At 41.6% G+C, this 13217-nt stretch overlaps 1 protein-coding gene across 1 annotated transcript in view; it reads right to left on the bottom strand.

The window, feature by feature from the left end:
- MAN1B1 (mannosidase alpha class 1B member 1) overlaps positions 1–13217 on the bottom strand; it is a 245232-nt gene that overhangs the window by 173505 nt on the left and 58510 nt on the right. Inside the window, exon 3 of the mRNA XM_033961549.1 lies at positions 1187–1329. Within this exon, the coding sequence (XP_033817440.1) occupies positions 1187–1329 (143 nt within the window). The remainder of the gene's footprint in view (positions 1–1186; positions 1330–13217) is intronic.

Genomic DNA, 13217 nt, shown 5'->3' on the forward strand with positions numbered 1-13217 from the left:
AGAATTTATATCTGCTGTCTATATTTTGCACTACATTTGTCTATTTTTCTAAAGTGGTTGCTGAGGTGACTGCATATTTTAAAGTCATCTACCTTGACCTCTTTGAAAAAAAACCTGAATATAAATGATAATTCCCGTATAGACTGCTGGGCAAAATGCTTATATGCAAGTATGTCCCAAAGGAGCAATGCAAATTGTAAAAACTGACAAAAGGTGCTCAGAACCAGATGGTAGGAAGCTCATAAACGGGAACTAGCCCCTAGATGCAGTTTCACCAGTCTATCATTGCACCTTTTTTCTTTAGTCAGTAAAATATTTTTTTTTGTATATGTATGTATATAAGAGTCAAAAAGTATTCATATCAAGTGGCTTCAATTGTGTCTTCAAAATTAGAAATGTGAAATATTGCTTAACTTGAGAGAGAGAATGGAGTGTAACTGAAGTTTTCACTGCAGCGGGTGAAAACTTCAGTTACACTCCATTCTCTCTCTCGAGTTAAGTTAACTAATTTCACTTTTCTAATTTTGAAGACACAATAGAAGCCACTTGATATGAATACTTTTTGACTCTTATATACATTCTGTATACAAAAAAACCCTTTTACTGACTAAAGAAAAAAGGTGCAATGATAAGACTTGTGAAACTGCATTTAGGGGCTAGTCCCCGTTTGTGAGCACCCTACCATCTGTTTCTGAGCACCTTTTGTCAGTTTAAGTGATTTTTCAACTTTAGTGTTCCCTTACGTCTTTTACAATTTATAAATGATAATTAACATTTTCTCTGCATACAGGGTGCTTTGTGGGGGGGGGGGGTTAATTTTGTGGTTACCATTATGTATTAATAAGATTATATTGTGTGTATATGAAAAATGGATGGAAGAAATTGCATTACAATTAGTGAAGTCGGGGCGGAGTTTGGGCGGGTCAGGGGCGGAGTTTGGGCAGGGTACTCAGTTGGAATTTGTTAGGCTTAGGGGTACTTGGCTTGAAAAGGTTGAGAAACATTGCTCTATAGTCTATAGCATAATCGTTCCAAATTATTTACATCAAAGCAATTATTAAATTGTAGTACAGTATGAACAAATCTACAAGCAAACAGTTTTCTGATAATATTTCAATTTCACTGCTCTATTTGTTGCATGCAGGAGTCTTACATTGTAACCAGAATGAAGGTCCAGAGAAAGTACCTGAGCTGGAGATTCTGATGGATCATTAAAATGAGACTCTTCCCCCGCTTTCTGAGGTTCTGCTAGAACAGCTGGTATGGCAGGCTTCAAACCAGGGATTTCAGGATCCGAACTATGCTCCTCTACCACTCGATTAGCCAAAGCTAAATATAAAGTATCAATTCAGCTCTTCAGGTCTTACAGTGTAAAGGACAATAACATAACATATTGGGAAGGGGAAGAATAACTTCATAACAGGATGTCTATGTGATATTAAAAAAAAAAAAAAACAAACAAAAAAAAACCAACCATTTTTAAAACAGTAGCATAAGCATCTATGTGGCTTCAAAAATACACACCTAAAACCTGTCCAGTAGTGCACAAATTCTCAGACATTTATGTCTGTTCCAAAGAAGGTGTACATTCAAGTGTGTTATCTATTGAATATATAAAGGAATTTCATAAAATATGTGTATATACGAGGTCTGACAATTAAGTTCATGAACTTGCCACCGTGCGCTTACATTGGCAGAAAAATAATAATAAAATTTTATTTATAACCCGCTATACCCTTGACAGTTCAGAGCGGTTTCCATAAAGATCTGCCAGACAAAGATGAAGTGCATACAGAAATATATCCATCATATAATTAGAATTTCTTAAATAAATTTGAGAAGACTTCACAGATCTTCTAAACATTTGTTAAGAGATTGAATTGAAAATAAACCACTTATAGCTTTACTCCAAACACAAGCTGGATAAGATAAAGTTTTGTCCAGAATTTTTTTTTTTTGAAGTGCATCCTTTTACTGTTAGAAATGAGAATAAAGAGATTCCCCGCTTCAGACTAGAATATGCAGGGAATACAAAATGATTAGAGAGAGAAATTGGAACAAGTCCAACCAATGTCTTATAACATAAACATGCAAATTTAAACATAATGCTGGCCTTGACTGGCAACCAATGCAATCTTCTGTAATAGAGAGTAACATGATCTGATTTGTTCAACCCAAATATCAGACATACAATGGTATTTTGGATAATTCTTAATCTCCTGATAGCTTTTTTTTATACGACCTAAATAAATGATATTGCAGTAATCCAATGCACTTAAAATGAGGGACTGGACTAGCAGTCTGAAAGACCAAATATCAAAATATGATTTTAGCGAACGTAATTTCCAGAATGTGTAATAGCATTTCTTTTTATTAGAATGTCAGTGTGTTCAAAAGTTAAGGATTTATCTAGAGTAACACCTAAAATTTTTATTGTAGGACTAATGGTTCATTCCATTTATATCGCTAAACAGGTCTCCATATTTTTATTTGATGGACTTGCAAGGAAGACATTTGTCTTTTCTGCATTCAATTTAAGTTTGAAATCTTTAGCCCATTTTTCTACAAGATTGAATTTGGAAGTTACATGAATTTTTGTCTCTGAGGATAGTGAAATAATAGGCATGACGATTGTAATGTATAAACAGCTTGATAAGGTTTCATAACCTTGGTATATCAGTCTCACACAGCTGTGTTCATGTCGACGTGTGGTAGTGTCTTTCTAAGTGGCGTTCATTATTGTTGTTGCACGTTTTTGTGTGTGTCATCACAAAAATGTTGGAGCTTGAATTAGAGCAACAAACATTACATTTCTTGTTAAACTTGGCAAGAGTGGAAGTGAAATCAGGGACATGTTAGGCCACGTTTATGGGGATAATGCCATGAAGAAAATGGAAGCGTACAAATGGATTAAATGCTTTTCTGAGGGGAGAGAGTCACTAATGAAGAAGGTCAAGATGGCCAGTAATGAGCTCAACTGACAAAAACATTGCAAATATTTGTCAAATTGTGCGCCAAAATCGTCAGCTGACTGTGAGAAGCATAGCAGACAAAACAAACCAATAGAGAAACAGGAAAATCTTGGCATGAGAAAGGTATGTGCAAAAATAGTCCCTCATTGCTCTTGAAATCACAGTGCACCAGCTCACACGGCACTATCTGTGAGGGAGTTTAGCCCCTGGATCAGCTTTACTGGGCTAATGGCTTTCAAATCTGGACGAAAAGACTGGGATCATCCAAAAGGGACAGAGGATAAGATGTTGGTGCCTCCTAGCTCCGCGGGCCCCTCGATCGCCTCGATGTGGGTTTCAGAGATCACCTTGGAAGTGACAGCCATATTAGAAATGATCTTGGATAAGAGATTGCTCCCCATAGATTGTAAATTGAAAACTGTGCAGGGGGAAATTGAGAAGGTGAGCTGGGTGCATTTCTTTTTTTTTTTTTAGTCAATGTTTGTTTATTGAAGAATTTTTGATAAAGAACAGGAAACAATACAATGAAATAATACAGGTAATAAAACCGTAAAATGGTACAGTAAAATGATTGATGTTGATCTATAAGAACTAACAATGATCTAACTATGACCACAGAATAATTGTAAAATACAAGAGTAACAATGGTTAGTAAACATCAATCAAACATGAGCATTAGCTATCATGGATGAAATCAAAGCAAAAATGGAAGGGAGAAGAAAGAAAGAGAGAAGAGAAGAGAAAGAAATTTAAACATCAGACCGTTGTAGGTAGAGCTTTAAAGATTGCCAGTTATCTTGAAATCTAGGATAATTGTTTAATTTTTTGGCAATATAAGCCTAAAAATGGTAAGTTTGACATACTAAATTCCACCATTGAGAGTAAGAGGCTTTGGACAGGTTCTTCCAGGAACCAAAGAGAACCTTAATGGCTAGAGCAATAAGGATATCAAATAAGAAGGCATCATGTGTAGAGAGGGTAAGTGGAGAAGCAGAAGATTTCAGCAGTAGCATTTGATAAGATAATGCGACATCTATGTGAAATAGGGAACACAAAATATTCCATATAGATGTCCAGTATGTTTGTATCATAGGACAAGAAAATAGAGGTGTTCCATTAGCTGTAGAGCATGACCAACATGTGCTAGAGAAAGAGGAGTCAATTCTATGGGACTTATAGGAGTCCATTGTGCCCTATGTAAAAAGAAGTAAAGGCTTTGAGTGAGGGAAGCCGATCTGGAGATATGGAAAGTGGATTTCAGGATAGAATCCCAATCAGAGTCAGAAATGGAAATTTCCAGATCCCGTTCCCAGGAGTTTTTAAGGGCGGTCATGGTAGCGAATCGAATTTTCTTGAAAAGCTTATAAAAAAGTATGATGCTACATGTCCAGAAATGAGAAATTGGTTAGAAAGGATGTAGAGTGTGGGAATGTGAATGAGGTTTAATGAACTGAAATTGGATTTTCTAATGGACGATCAAAGCTGAAGCCCGCAATAGAATTGAGAATCTGGGAGGGAGAATTTAGTTTGCATCTCATTAAAGGTAAGCCAAGAACCATCAGGATGACAAAAGGACTGTATATCCCAAATCTGATGTTGGGACCACGATGGCCAGAAAAAAAATTTTCTTTCCAATTGTGAATAATCGGTTATGCCATATGGGACAAAAGGCAGATTGAAGCCAAGGATATTCTAGTTGGTTATCAAGAGCTGTGAGAATATTCTAAGTTGTTTGCATTAAGGGGTTACAAGGGAAGAAATGAAGATGAGAGGAACCCAGTAGTCTAAGAAGAGGGATGGGATGCATAAGTAAGGCTTCCAGTTGTAGCCAATTGGGAATACCAGCTAGTTCTGTAGCATGAAGCCATGCTGCTCCCTGTCTCAGAATGAATTATCTATGATATAAACCTAGGGCTGGAAAATTTACTCCTCCAGAACTTTTGGGAGCTTTCAATTTTTGTAGGGAAATCCGGTGAGGTTTATTGTTCCAAAGAAAATCAAGCATTAATGTTTCCAGCTGTTTGTAGAAGGAGGCGGGAAGCAATAAAGAAAACATGTTTAACATATATGTGATTTTAGGAACCACCATCATTTTCAGAGTGTCTAGTCTACCCCACCAGTAAAGGTGTAAAGGGGACCAGGAGGATAAAAATTTAACCGTGGAAATGGATTTGTCAATAAGTAAAGCAGTAGTAGATTTAATATCTCTGTCAAAAGGTATACCTAGATATTTCATACCAGATGTAATCCAAGTGAAAGGATACGAGGTAATATGGAAGGGAATGCATGTATCATTAAGTGGTTCTAAGGCCAAATTAAATAAAAGTGGGGACATGGGAAATCCTTGTCTTGTACCTCTGTGAAGAGTATACGAGGTAATATGGAAGGGAATGCATGTATCATTAAGTGGTTCTAAGGCCAAATTAAATAAAAGTGGGGACATGGGACATCCTTGTCTTGTACCTCTGTGAAGAGTAAAAGGATTAGACATTTCATCATTAACTATTAGTTTAGCTATGGGTTTATTGTATAAAAGTGATATCAAACTATTAGTTTAGCTATGGGTTTAATGTATAAAAGTGATATCAAACTATTAGTTTAGCTATGGTTTATTGTATAAAAGTGATATCATATCAGTAAACTCCGGAGGGAAATCAAAATGATCAAGAACTTTAAACAGGTAACTCCACTCTACCCTATCAAAAGCATTTACAGCATCAAGGGAAGCTATCAATAGGGGATGCTGAGTAGAGAGGGCAGAGTGGAGTAAGTGACAAAGTAATCTGGTGTTGTCTGCACCATATCTTCCCTTAAGAAATCCGACTTGATCTCTATGAATTAGACAAGGCATAACTTTTTCCAATCTAAACACAAGTATCTTAGCAAAAATTTTATAGTCCAAATTCAGGAGGGAGATCGGGCGATAATTTTTCAACAGATGAGCATCTCTATTCGGTTTCGGAAGCACGATGATATTAGTTTCATGGAAGCGGCGGAGATCATTCGGGAAAGAGATGAGAAATTGGTAATAATCAAGAAGATGTGGAGATAACAGGGAGGAGAATGACTTGTAGAATTCAGAGGGGAGGCCATCCGGCCCTGGGGCTTTCGCTGAGGCTATGGAAGAGATGGCTCTGGTGATTTCATTCGTGGAAATAGGTTTTTGCAAAGACTATCGTTGACATTCAGGTACCGAGGGTAAAGTGATGGAATGTAGAAAGTCCATGATTTGACAATCAGGACAAGTTGTTTCAGAAGAATAGAGAGATTCATAGAAGATACGGAAATCTTCAAGGATGTCTTTGGTGGCCGTGTGAATCATTCCAGAAGTAGAGGTTATATGAGAAACTCTGTGCTTCATTCTGCGTCCTTTCAGATAAGAAGCTTTGTTAGAATGTGCATAGTACATGGTGGATTGTCTGAACATGGACGAAGAAGCCGAGTTGCTAAATCGTTCATTGTATTTGATTTTAAGAGTTTATAGAGATTTGTATAAGACCGGATCATGTTTGTCATACAATTGTATTTCATAAGAATGAATATCCTTTTCAAGGCAAAGTAATTCAGCCCTTTGAGTCGAAATGCTGATTAACTGATTGATTCTTCACATATCCATGCTTTGAATGCTTCCCATAACATGGATTGATCAGTAACCGAATCTTGATTAACGGAAAAGAAGGTTTCAGATTCATTAGTAATATGAGATATAAAGTCATTATCATGCAGCAAGATATTATTTAATCTCCATATTTTGGTCGATGTTGTGGATATTCAGAGAAGAGAGCACAAGATTGCAGCATGGTCAGAGATGGTGATGTCATGAATTTTGGCAGCAGTAGTCATGTTCAAGATATCTTTAGTACCCAAGATGTAGTCGATTCTGGAGTAAGTTTTGTGGGCTGCAGAGTAGAATTTGAAATACTTTGTGGTAGGGTACAGAATCCTCCAAATGTTAGACCAGCCGTAAGTATGCATTGCATTGGTAAGTGTAGATCTAGACCGGAGTTTGGATGGACGGCATATAGAAGATCTATCAGTGAAGAGATCAATAGGGAAGTTAAAATCTCCCATAATGACAATATGTTCAGATAGAGAAGAATCAGTTATGGTATGGAAGGAACTAAAAAAAATCCGGATTATCAGAATTAGGAGCATAAATATTAAGTAAGTTGAGCGGTAAACCATCAATAGTGCCTTCAATGTAAGACCAACGTCCAATGGGGGTCAAATTTATGGAGAGTTGAAAATTGAGAGATTTGCTGATGAGAATAATGGTGCCATTCTTTTTGCCATCAGCCAGAGCTGCATAACAATGCTGAATCCATCCTCCAGATAGTTTTTGAGCTTCCGTTACTGTAAGGTGAGATTCTTGAATTAGGCAGCGTGTCAGCATTCAGATGTTTAAAATATTGAAGAATCTTCTTCTGTTTGATAGGATTGGAAATTCCTTTAACATTTAAGGAAACAATATTGATTTTAGTCATTAAAGAGTATTAGAAGATAATGTCCAAAGAGTCCAAAATGAGATCCGACGATCCGGTGAAGTTGGTCATGTAATGCCAAGGAGATCTGCTTTCAACATGAAAGAGAGAACCAAAAAAATAGCAATGGGAGAATAGCACCACATGACAGTAGTTGAAAACGAAGAAAAAAGGGAAAAATAAAAATAAACTGGATCCATGATAGCGTTATGCATATATAGCATGAAAAAAAGAGAACTAGTGCTGGGCACGCATGTCGACATAATGTGCCCAGCTTACATCTCCTCAGCCAAAAGAGAAATAAACATGATGTATGAAGTCAACCCATCATGAAATGATAAATGAACAGGAATATCAGGTCATATCACTGACATTTTCATCCAAAAATTTTTGTAAGTCCTTAGGGTCGTCGAAACTTTTGGTTGTGTTGCGGTACGTTAGTTTCATTTTGGCCAGGTAGAATAGACCATATTGAGCGCCAATGCTTTTGAGGTGAGAGCGCATGGAGAGAAAAGTTTTCCTTTTTTGAGCAGAAGATTTGGACAAATCCGGAACGAATAAAATCTTTTTAGTGTCAACCAGCAAGGGAGATTTGGATTTTGCTGCTTGTAAAATCTGCAGGGTTTGCTGGTATCAGAGAATTTTCATAACAATCGACCTCGCAAACTTAAACTGAGAAGGGGGGCCAGATGGTACACAGTGGGCCCTCTCAATCTCCAAAGGAGGAGATAATTGAATGTTCAGAATTTTGGGGAGAAAATCCTTAAGATAAGATATGATGTCATTACCTTCCAAAGTTTCCGGAAGGCCAATTAGACGAACATTATTCCTTCGCATGCGATTAGACATGTCTTCCAGATCACGTTGAATTAGGTTGATCTTGTGTAGGCCTCATTGCGCCTCTTGTAGTTGTATATCACGAACCGCCATGTGCTCTTCAGTGAGATCTAAATGGGTGCTGTACTGTTTGAGCTGTAAAGTGATATTGATTTCTGACCTGATATTAGAGAATGACACGGGGAAAAAATCTGTCCCCGTCACCGCCCCGTCCCCGGCCCACCATCCTCTGCACCGCTCCGTCACCACCATTCCCTTCACCGCCCCATCATCGTCACCGCCATCCCTTTCACCGCCCCGTCACCGCCACTGCCATCCCATTCACCGCCCCGTCACCGTCCCCGCAGCATCCATATAAGCCTTAGCCTTAGTACTATAATATTTAGCTTATTCCTTTCTTATAAATCAAAGTTCCTGCTGCTGAACTAGAGAAAGAGATGTTCAGCTGGCAGGGCTTTGTTTATAAATTTTTATCAACACAACTAATATCCTAAAGCAAAAAATAAATAAATAAATAGAATTTTTTTTCTACCTTTGTTGTCTGGTTTCTGCTTTCCACATCTTCTCATTCAATTCCTTCCATTCACTGTGCGTCTTCTCTCTGCGTCTTCCATTTGCTGTTACTGTGCCTCTCCCTTCACCCTCCCCCAATTGGTCTAGCACCCATCTTCTTCCCTCCGCTCCCCCATAGTCTGGCATCTGTCTTCTTCCCTTCCAGCATCTTCTCCCCACTCTGTCTTCCACATTTCCCTTCAGGGTCTGTTCCTCTCTACCCTCCTTCAATGTCTGTTCTATTCCTTTCCACCACCATCCTTCCCTCCCTCCTTTACAATCTGTTCCTTTCTACCACCCTTCAGCTCCTCTCCCGTGGCCTATCTACCTCCCTTCCTCCCTCTTATTTTCGTGGCACATTACAATGTAATTTGTGCAAGCCGCTGGAGCCTGCGAGCTCTGTCCCTGTCCCATTCCCACAAACTATCTCGCTTCTGTGTTCCTATTTTCCCCATTTCTAATCTCTCTCCTATGTATCTGCCATTGCCCCCCCCCCTATGTCCATATACCATCCCCATGGCATGTCCCCTTTATGTCTCTGTCCCTATGCTCCATGCACATAATTTCCCTTCTTTCTGTTACCTTCCTCTGTCCAGATTTCCCCTATCTTCCTCTTCCATACCAGCGTGTCTCTTCTTTTCAACCCCATCTAGCTTCTTTCTCTCTTTCTCCCCCCCCCCCCCCTGCTTCCAGCATCTGGCTCACCTGCCTGTCTTCCCCTTTCTTTCCCTCTTCATCCCCTTGGCCCAGAATTTTTTTCCTTTCACTCCCTCCTTCCTAGTATGAGCCGGGAACAAACGCGATCTCACGGTCTAGCAGCCCCCACCTACCCGACCGCAGCGTTTAGCCAGCTCCCTCCCTCCACCTCACCTTACATTCTGAGTTTGCCGGCTTCCATTTTCCCCGAGCCGCACGCGTTTAAAAAGACGCGCAAGTCCATCAAGCTTCTCCTCTCCTGCAACTTTCTGTTTCCGGTTGCGTCAGAGGAGAAGCTTGATGGACTCGCGCAGCCGCGCGTGCATGGCTTTTTGAACGTGTGCGGCTCAGGAAAATGGAAGCCGGCAAACTCAGAATTTAAGGTGAGGTAGAGGGAGGGAGCTGGCTAAACGCTACGGGCGGGCAGTGCCTGCGGGGACCGCGCGATCCTTAATGCCTCACTGCGGAGACAAGACCATTCACCGCTCCACGGGCGGTGAATGGCCTTGTCCCCGTCCCCATCCCCGCAGCGACTGTTATTTTTCATTCCCTGTTCCGGCGGGTTACCCGCGGCTAAAGGCGGTAGCCGCGGGTAAACCGCCACCGTGTCATTCTCTACCTGATATCTTCAGTCGCAGCGAGATTATCCTGCATAAGGCTGCGCAGAATTTGTAAAAATCGCTGGTGATCGAGGCTCCCTGGTCTTTAGCAGTAGAGGAACACGCTTTCTCAGGCGACAGAGGTTCATGTTTGGAGCGCTTTGACGCGTTGTGCGCTGCGGAGGTGTTAGAAGGCGATGAACCGTCCGGTTTAGAAGAACGGGAGGACATCACGATTTTGCAAAAGTAAAGGTACTGATCGTTAAATTAATTTGGACGGGTTGAATTCAAAATTATACAAGAGGGCTGGAGCACAGGAGTCAGCTAGGCTGCCATCTTGTGCATGGTCACGTGACACCCCCCCCCCGCCCTCCCCCCGAGCTGGGTGCATTTCAGCAGCACCTGAGTGACGTTGAAGATTTAACCTTGGAGGCGTGCAATACACTGCATAGCCACAAAGGCAGCTATGGAGAATGGAGGTGCGCTTAGGTTTGGAGAACCACCATCAGCAAAATAACCTTCATTTTGTTGGCTTTCCAGAGTCCTTACCAGAAGGGGATTTGGGCTGTTTTCTAGAGACCTGGCTGTGCTCCAACATACAGCCGTCTCCGGACTTGGGTCTGCTGCGCATAGAACGGGCCCATTGGCAGTCGTTCGGGAGTGGATGCCAGGCCCTGCATGATCATTGTACACATTTTGAACTTTGCTCATAAAGCAGCCATATTGTGGGCGCTGCTTGCTGGGCCAACTTTGCACTATGAAAACTGGCGAATCTTATGTTTTCAAGATTATTCATAGAGATTCGCACAGCAGCGTAGAACTTTTTCCCCAATCTACAACATGCTGTATGTCAAAAAGATTCGTTTTGCGTTGGCCTATGCAGCCAAGCTGAGAATCACCTACAATGGAGCTACTACAGTCTATGAGTCAGCGACGGCGGCACAGGCCTTTTTGGCCTCCTTACTGGATTCGGGGGTGGCGGCCTCCCCTTCGGCGGCTGTCAGTCTGGGATGAGCTCAGGCCCTGGAACTTGGAGTGGAAGCTGTTCCCTTTTGAAGTTCGGTGGATTGAGCTGTTTAAGGGGATTCTGGTTGCGGAGAGCCCCTTTGTTCTCCGAGATGTAACTGTTTGGATAGCTTCTGTTCAGGATCATGTCTTGCATCGAGGACCAGGAGGCCTCCTTGTGTGGACTCCAGGGGCACCAGTGGGATGTTTCCTGGTGGACAGGGAGTTATTTTTCCCATTTGGGGTTTCCCCCATGTCCCCCTCCCTTATGTTTCTTTTTTGTGGCCGGACTTCCAGGGCCTGATAGTGGAATGAGTGGAAGCACCAGTGATGTGCCTTGAAAGGGGGGTGTTGTGGTCCATTCTCCCAGGATTCCTTTCTAATCTTTTGTTTGATTATTTTCTGTTTGTGTAGCATGGATGGATGGTAGGTAGGGTTGTCTGAGTGTGATATGGGTGCAAGGTCTGGGGTGTTTTCTTTTTGGCGAGAGTGGGGGTATGAGTGAGGATTGTTCTTTTCAGTGTCTGTATGCTTGACTGGGGAAGACTAATTTAATGGTTCCGAGGGAAGTAGTGTAATATCGGAATCACTTATCTGACACTGCCGAGATCCCACAGAAGTAGGGAGGGAAGAGTATGGTTGTGTTAAGGGGATATGCTCAGACAGATGGCCGTCTATAGGTGACCAGCACCGCTCTTGTAGTAGTGGCTGCCTTTTGGGGTCTGGGAGGGAGCCAGGGCAAGAAGAGTACTGAGGTGAATCTATGGGCATGGCAGCATACATTGGGGTTCCCCCTGTGTGTATTGTTTTGGCTGCTGTTTTGTGAGCTGAGAGAGGTACAGCCAAGTATCTTTTTCTTTTTACTGGAGAGGCTGGACAAGTAGGGAGGGGTGATGTGCAGAATCTTATCTTTTTGTCTGAGAGCTTGGGTGGGGACTGCAGCTGGGACGGCCTCTTCCCTGCAATTGCGTTGAATGCCGTTTCTATGCAGATCCCTGGTGAGGAGTTCCCAAATGGTTAGAATCTATGTAGGGGGCGGGGGTTTCCTCTCCAATCAAAAGAACAAAAATCTTGCAAGCTGTACAAAGACAGCAAGCTGATATTGCTATGTAATGTAATGTAATGTAATTTATTTCTTATATACCGCTACATCCGTTAGGTTCTAAGCGGTTTACAGAAAATATACATTAAGATTAGAAATAAGAAAGGTACTTGAAAAATTCCCTTACTGTCCCGAAGGCTCACAATCTAACTAAAGTACCTGGAGGGTAATAGAGAAGTGAAAAGTAGAGTTAGAGGAAACTCAGGAAATCCATTTAGGTGCAGACGAACATGCTAAATTGAAAAAATGGTTGGAAAAAAGGGTGGGGTGATTATTCTTTTTCGTAAGGAGCTAATTTCACAGGTGGACAAGATCTGGTCAGACACGGAGGGGCGCATCGCTCTTTGTCAAGTCACGATCCATCATATGTCAGTGGTGGTGTGTAACGCAGAGTTTTTCAACTTCAAGCCAAGTACCCGCCTCAGAACCCGCCCCTATAATAATAGTACCAATTGTAATGCAATTTCTTCCATCCATTTTTCATATACACACAATATAATCTTAATACATAATGGCAACCACAAAATTAAAAAAAACCCACAAATAAACCACAAAGCACACTGTACACAGAAAAAATGTTAATCATCAATTATATTCATTTTTTTTCTAAAGAGGTCAAGGCAGATGACTTTAAAAAATGCACCTCGGAGGTCACGTGATGCCGTCTTGGTGAGCCGACGTGTGTGAAGGGAGCTCCCAGGCCCGCTCGATTTTGCTGTGCTCTGCCGGCGTTGCTATCGGCGCGGTTTGCTTTTCCCGACTTCCGGTTTCGGAGGGGACGTCCCGGCAGCGTTTAGCGCTCTGTTTGGGGAGTTATGGTGGCTAAAGTGACCCGCAAAGATCGGGAGAAGCCTCGGGTTGCTGATTCCAAGATGGCGGAGCCGGCCCTCATGTCTCCTTCTTCGCCTCGCTCTGAGTGGGTGGCGGATATTATTACGGAGGTGCGGGCAGCGATTCAAGACACCCTTACCTC

The sequence above is a fragment of the Geotrypetes seraphini genome, chromosome 10 (genome assembly GCF_902459505.1).
Source record: "Geotrypetes seraphini chromosome 10, aGeoSer1.1, whole genome shotgun sequence".
NCBI classification, from domain to species: domain Eukaryota; kingdom Metazoa; phylum Chordata; class Amphibia; order Gymnophiona; family Dermophiidae; genus Geotrypetes; species Geotrypetes seraphini.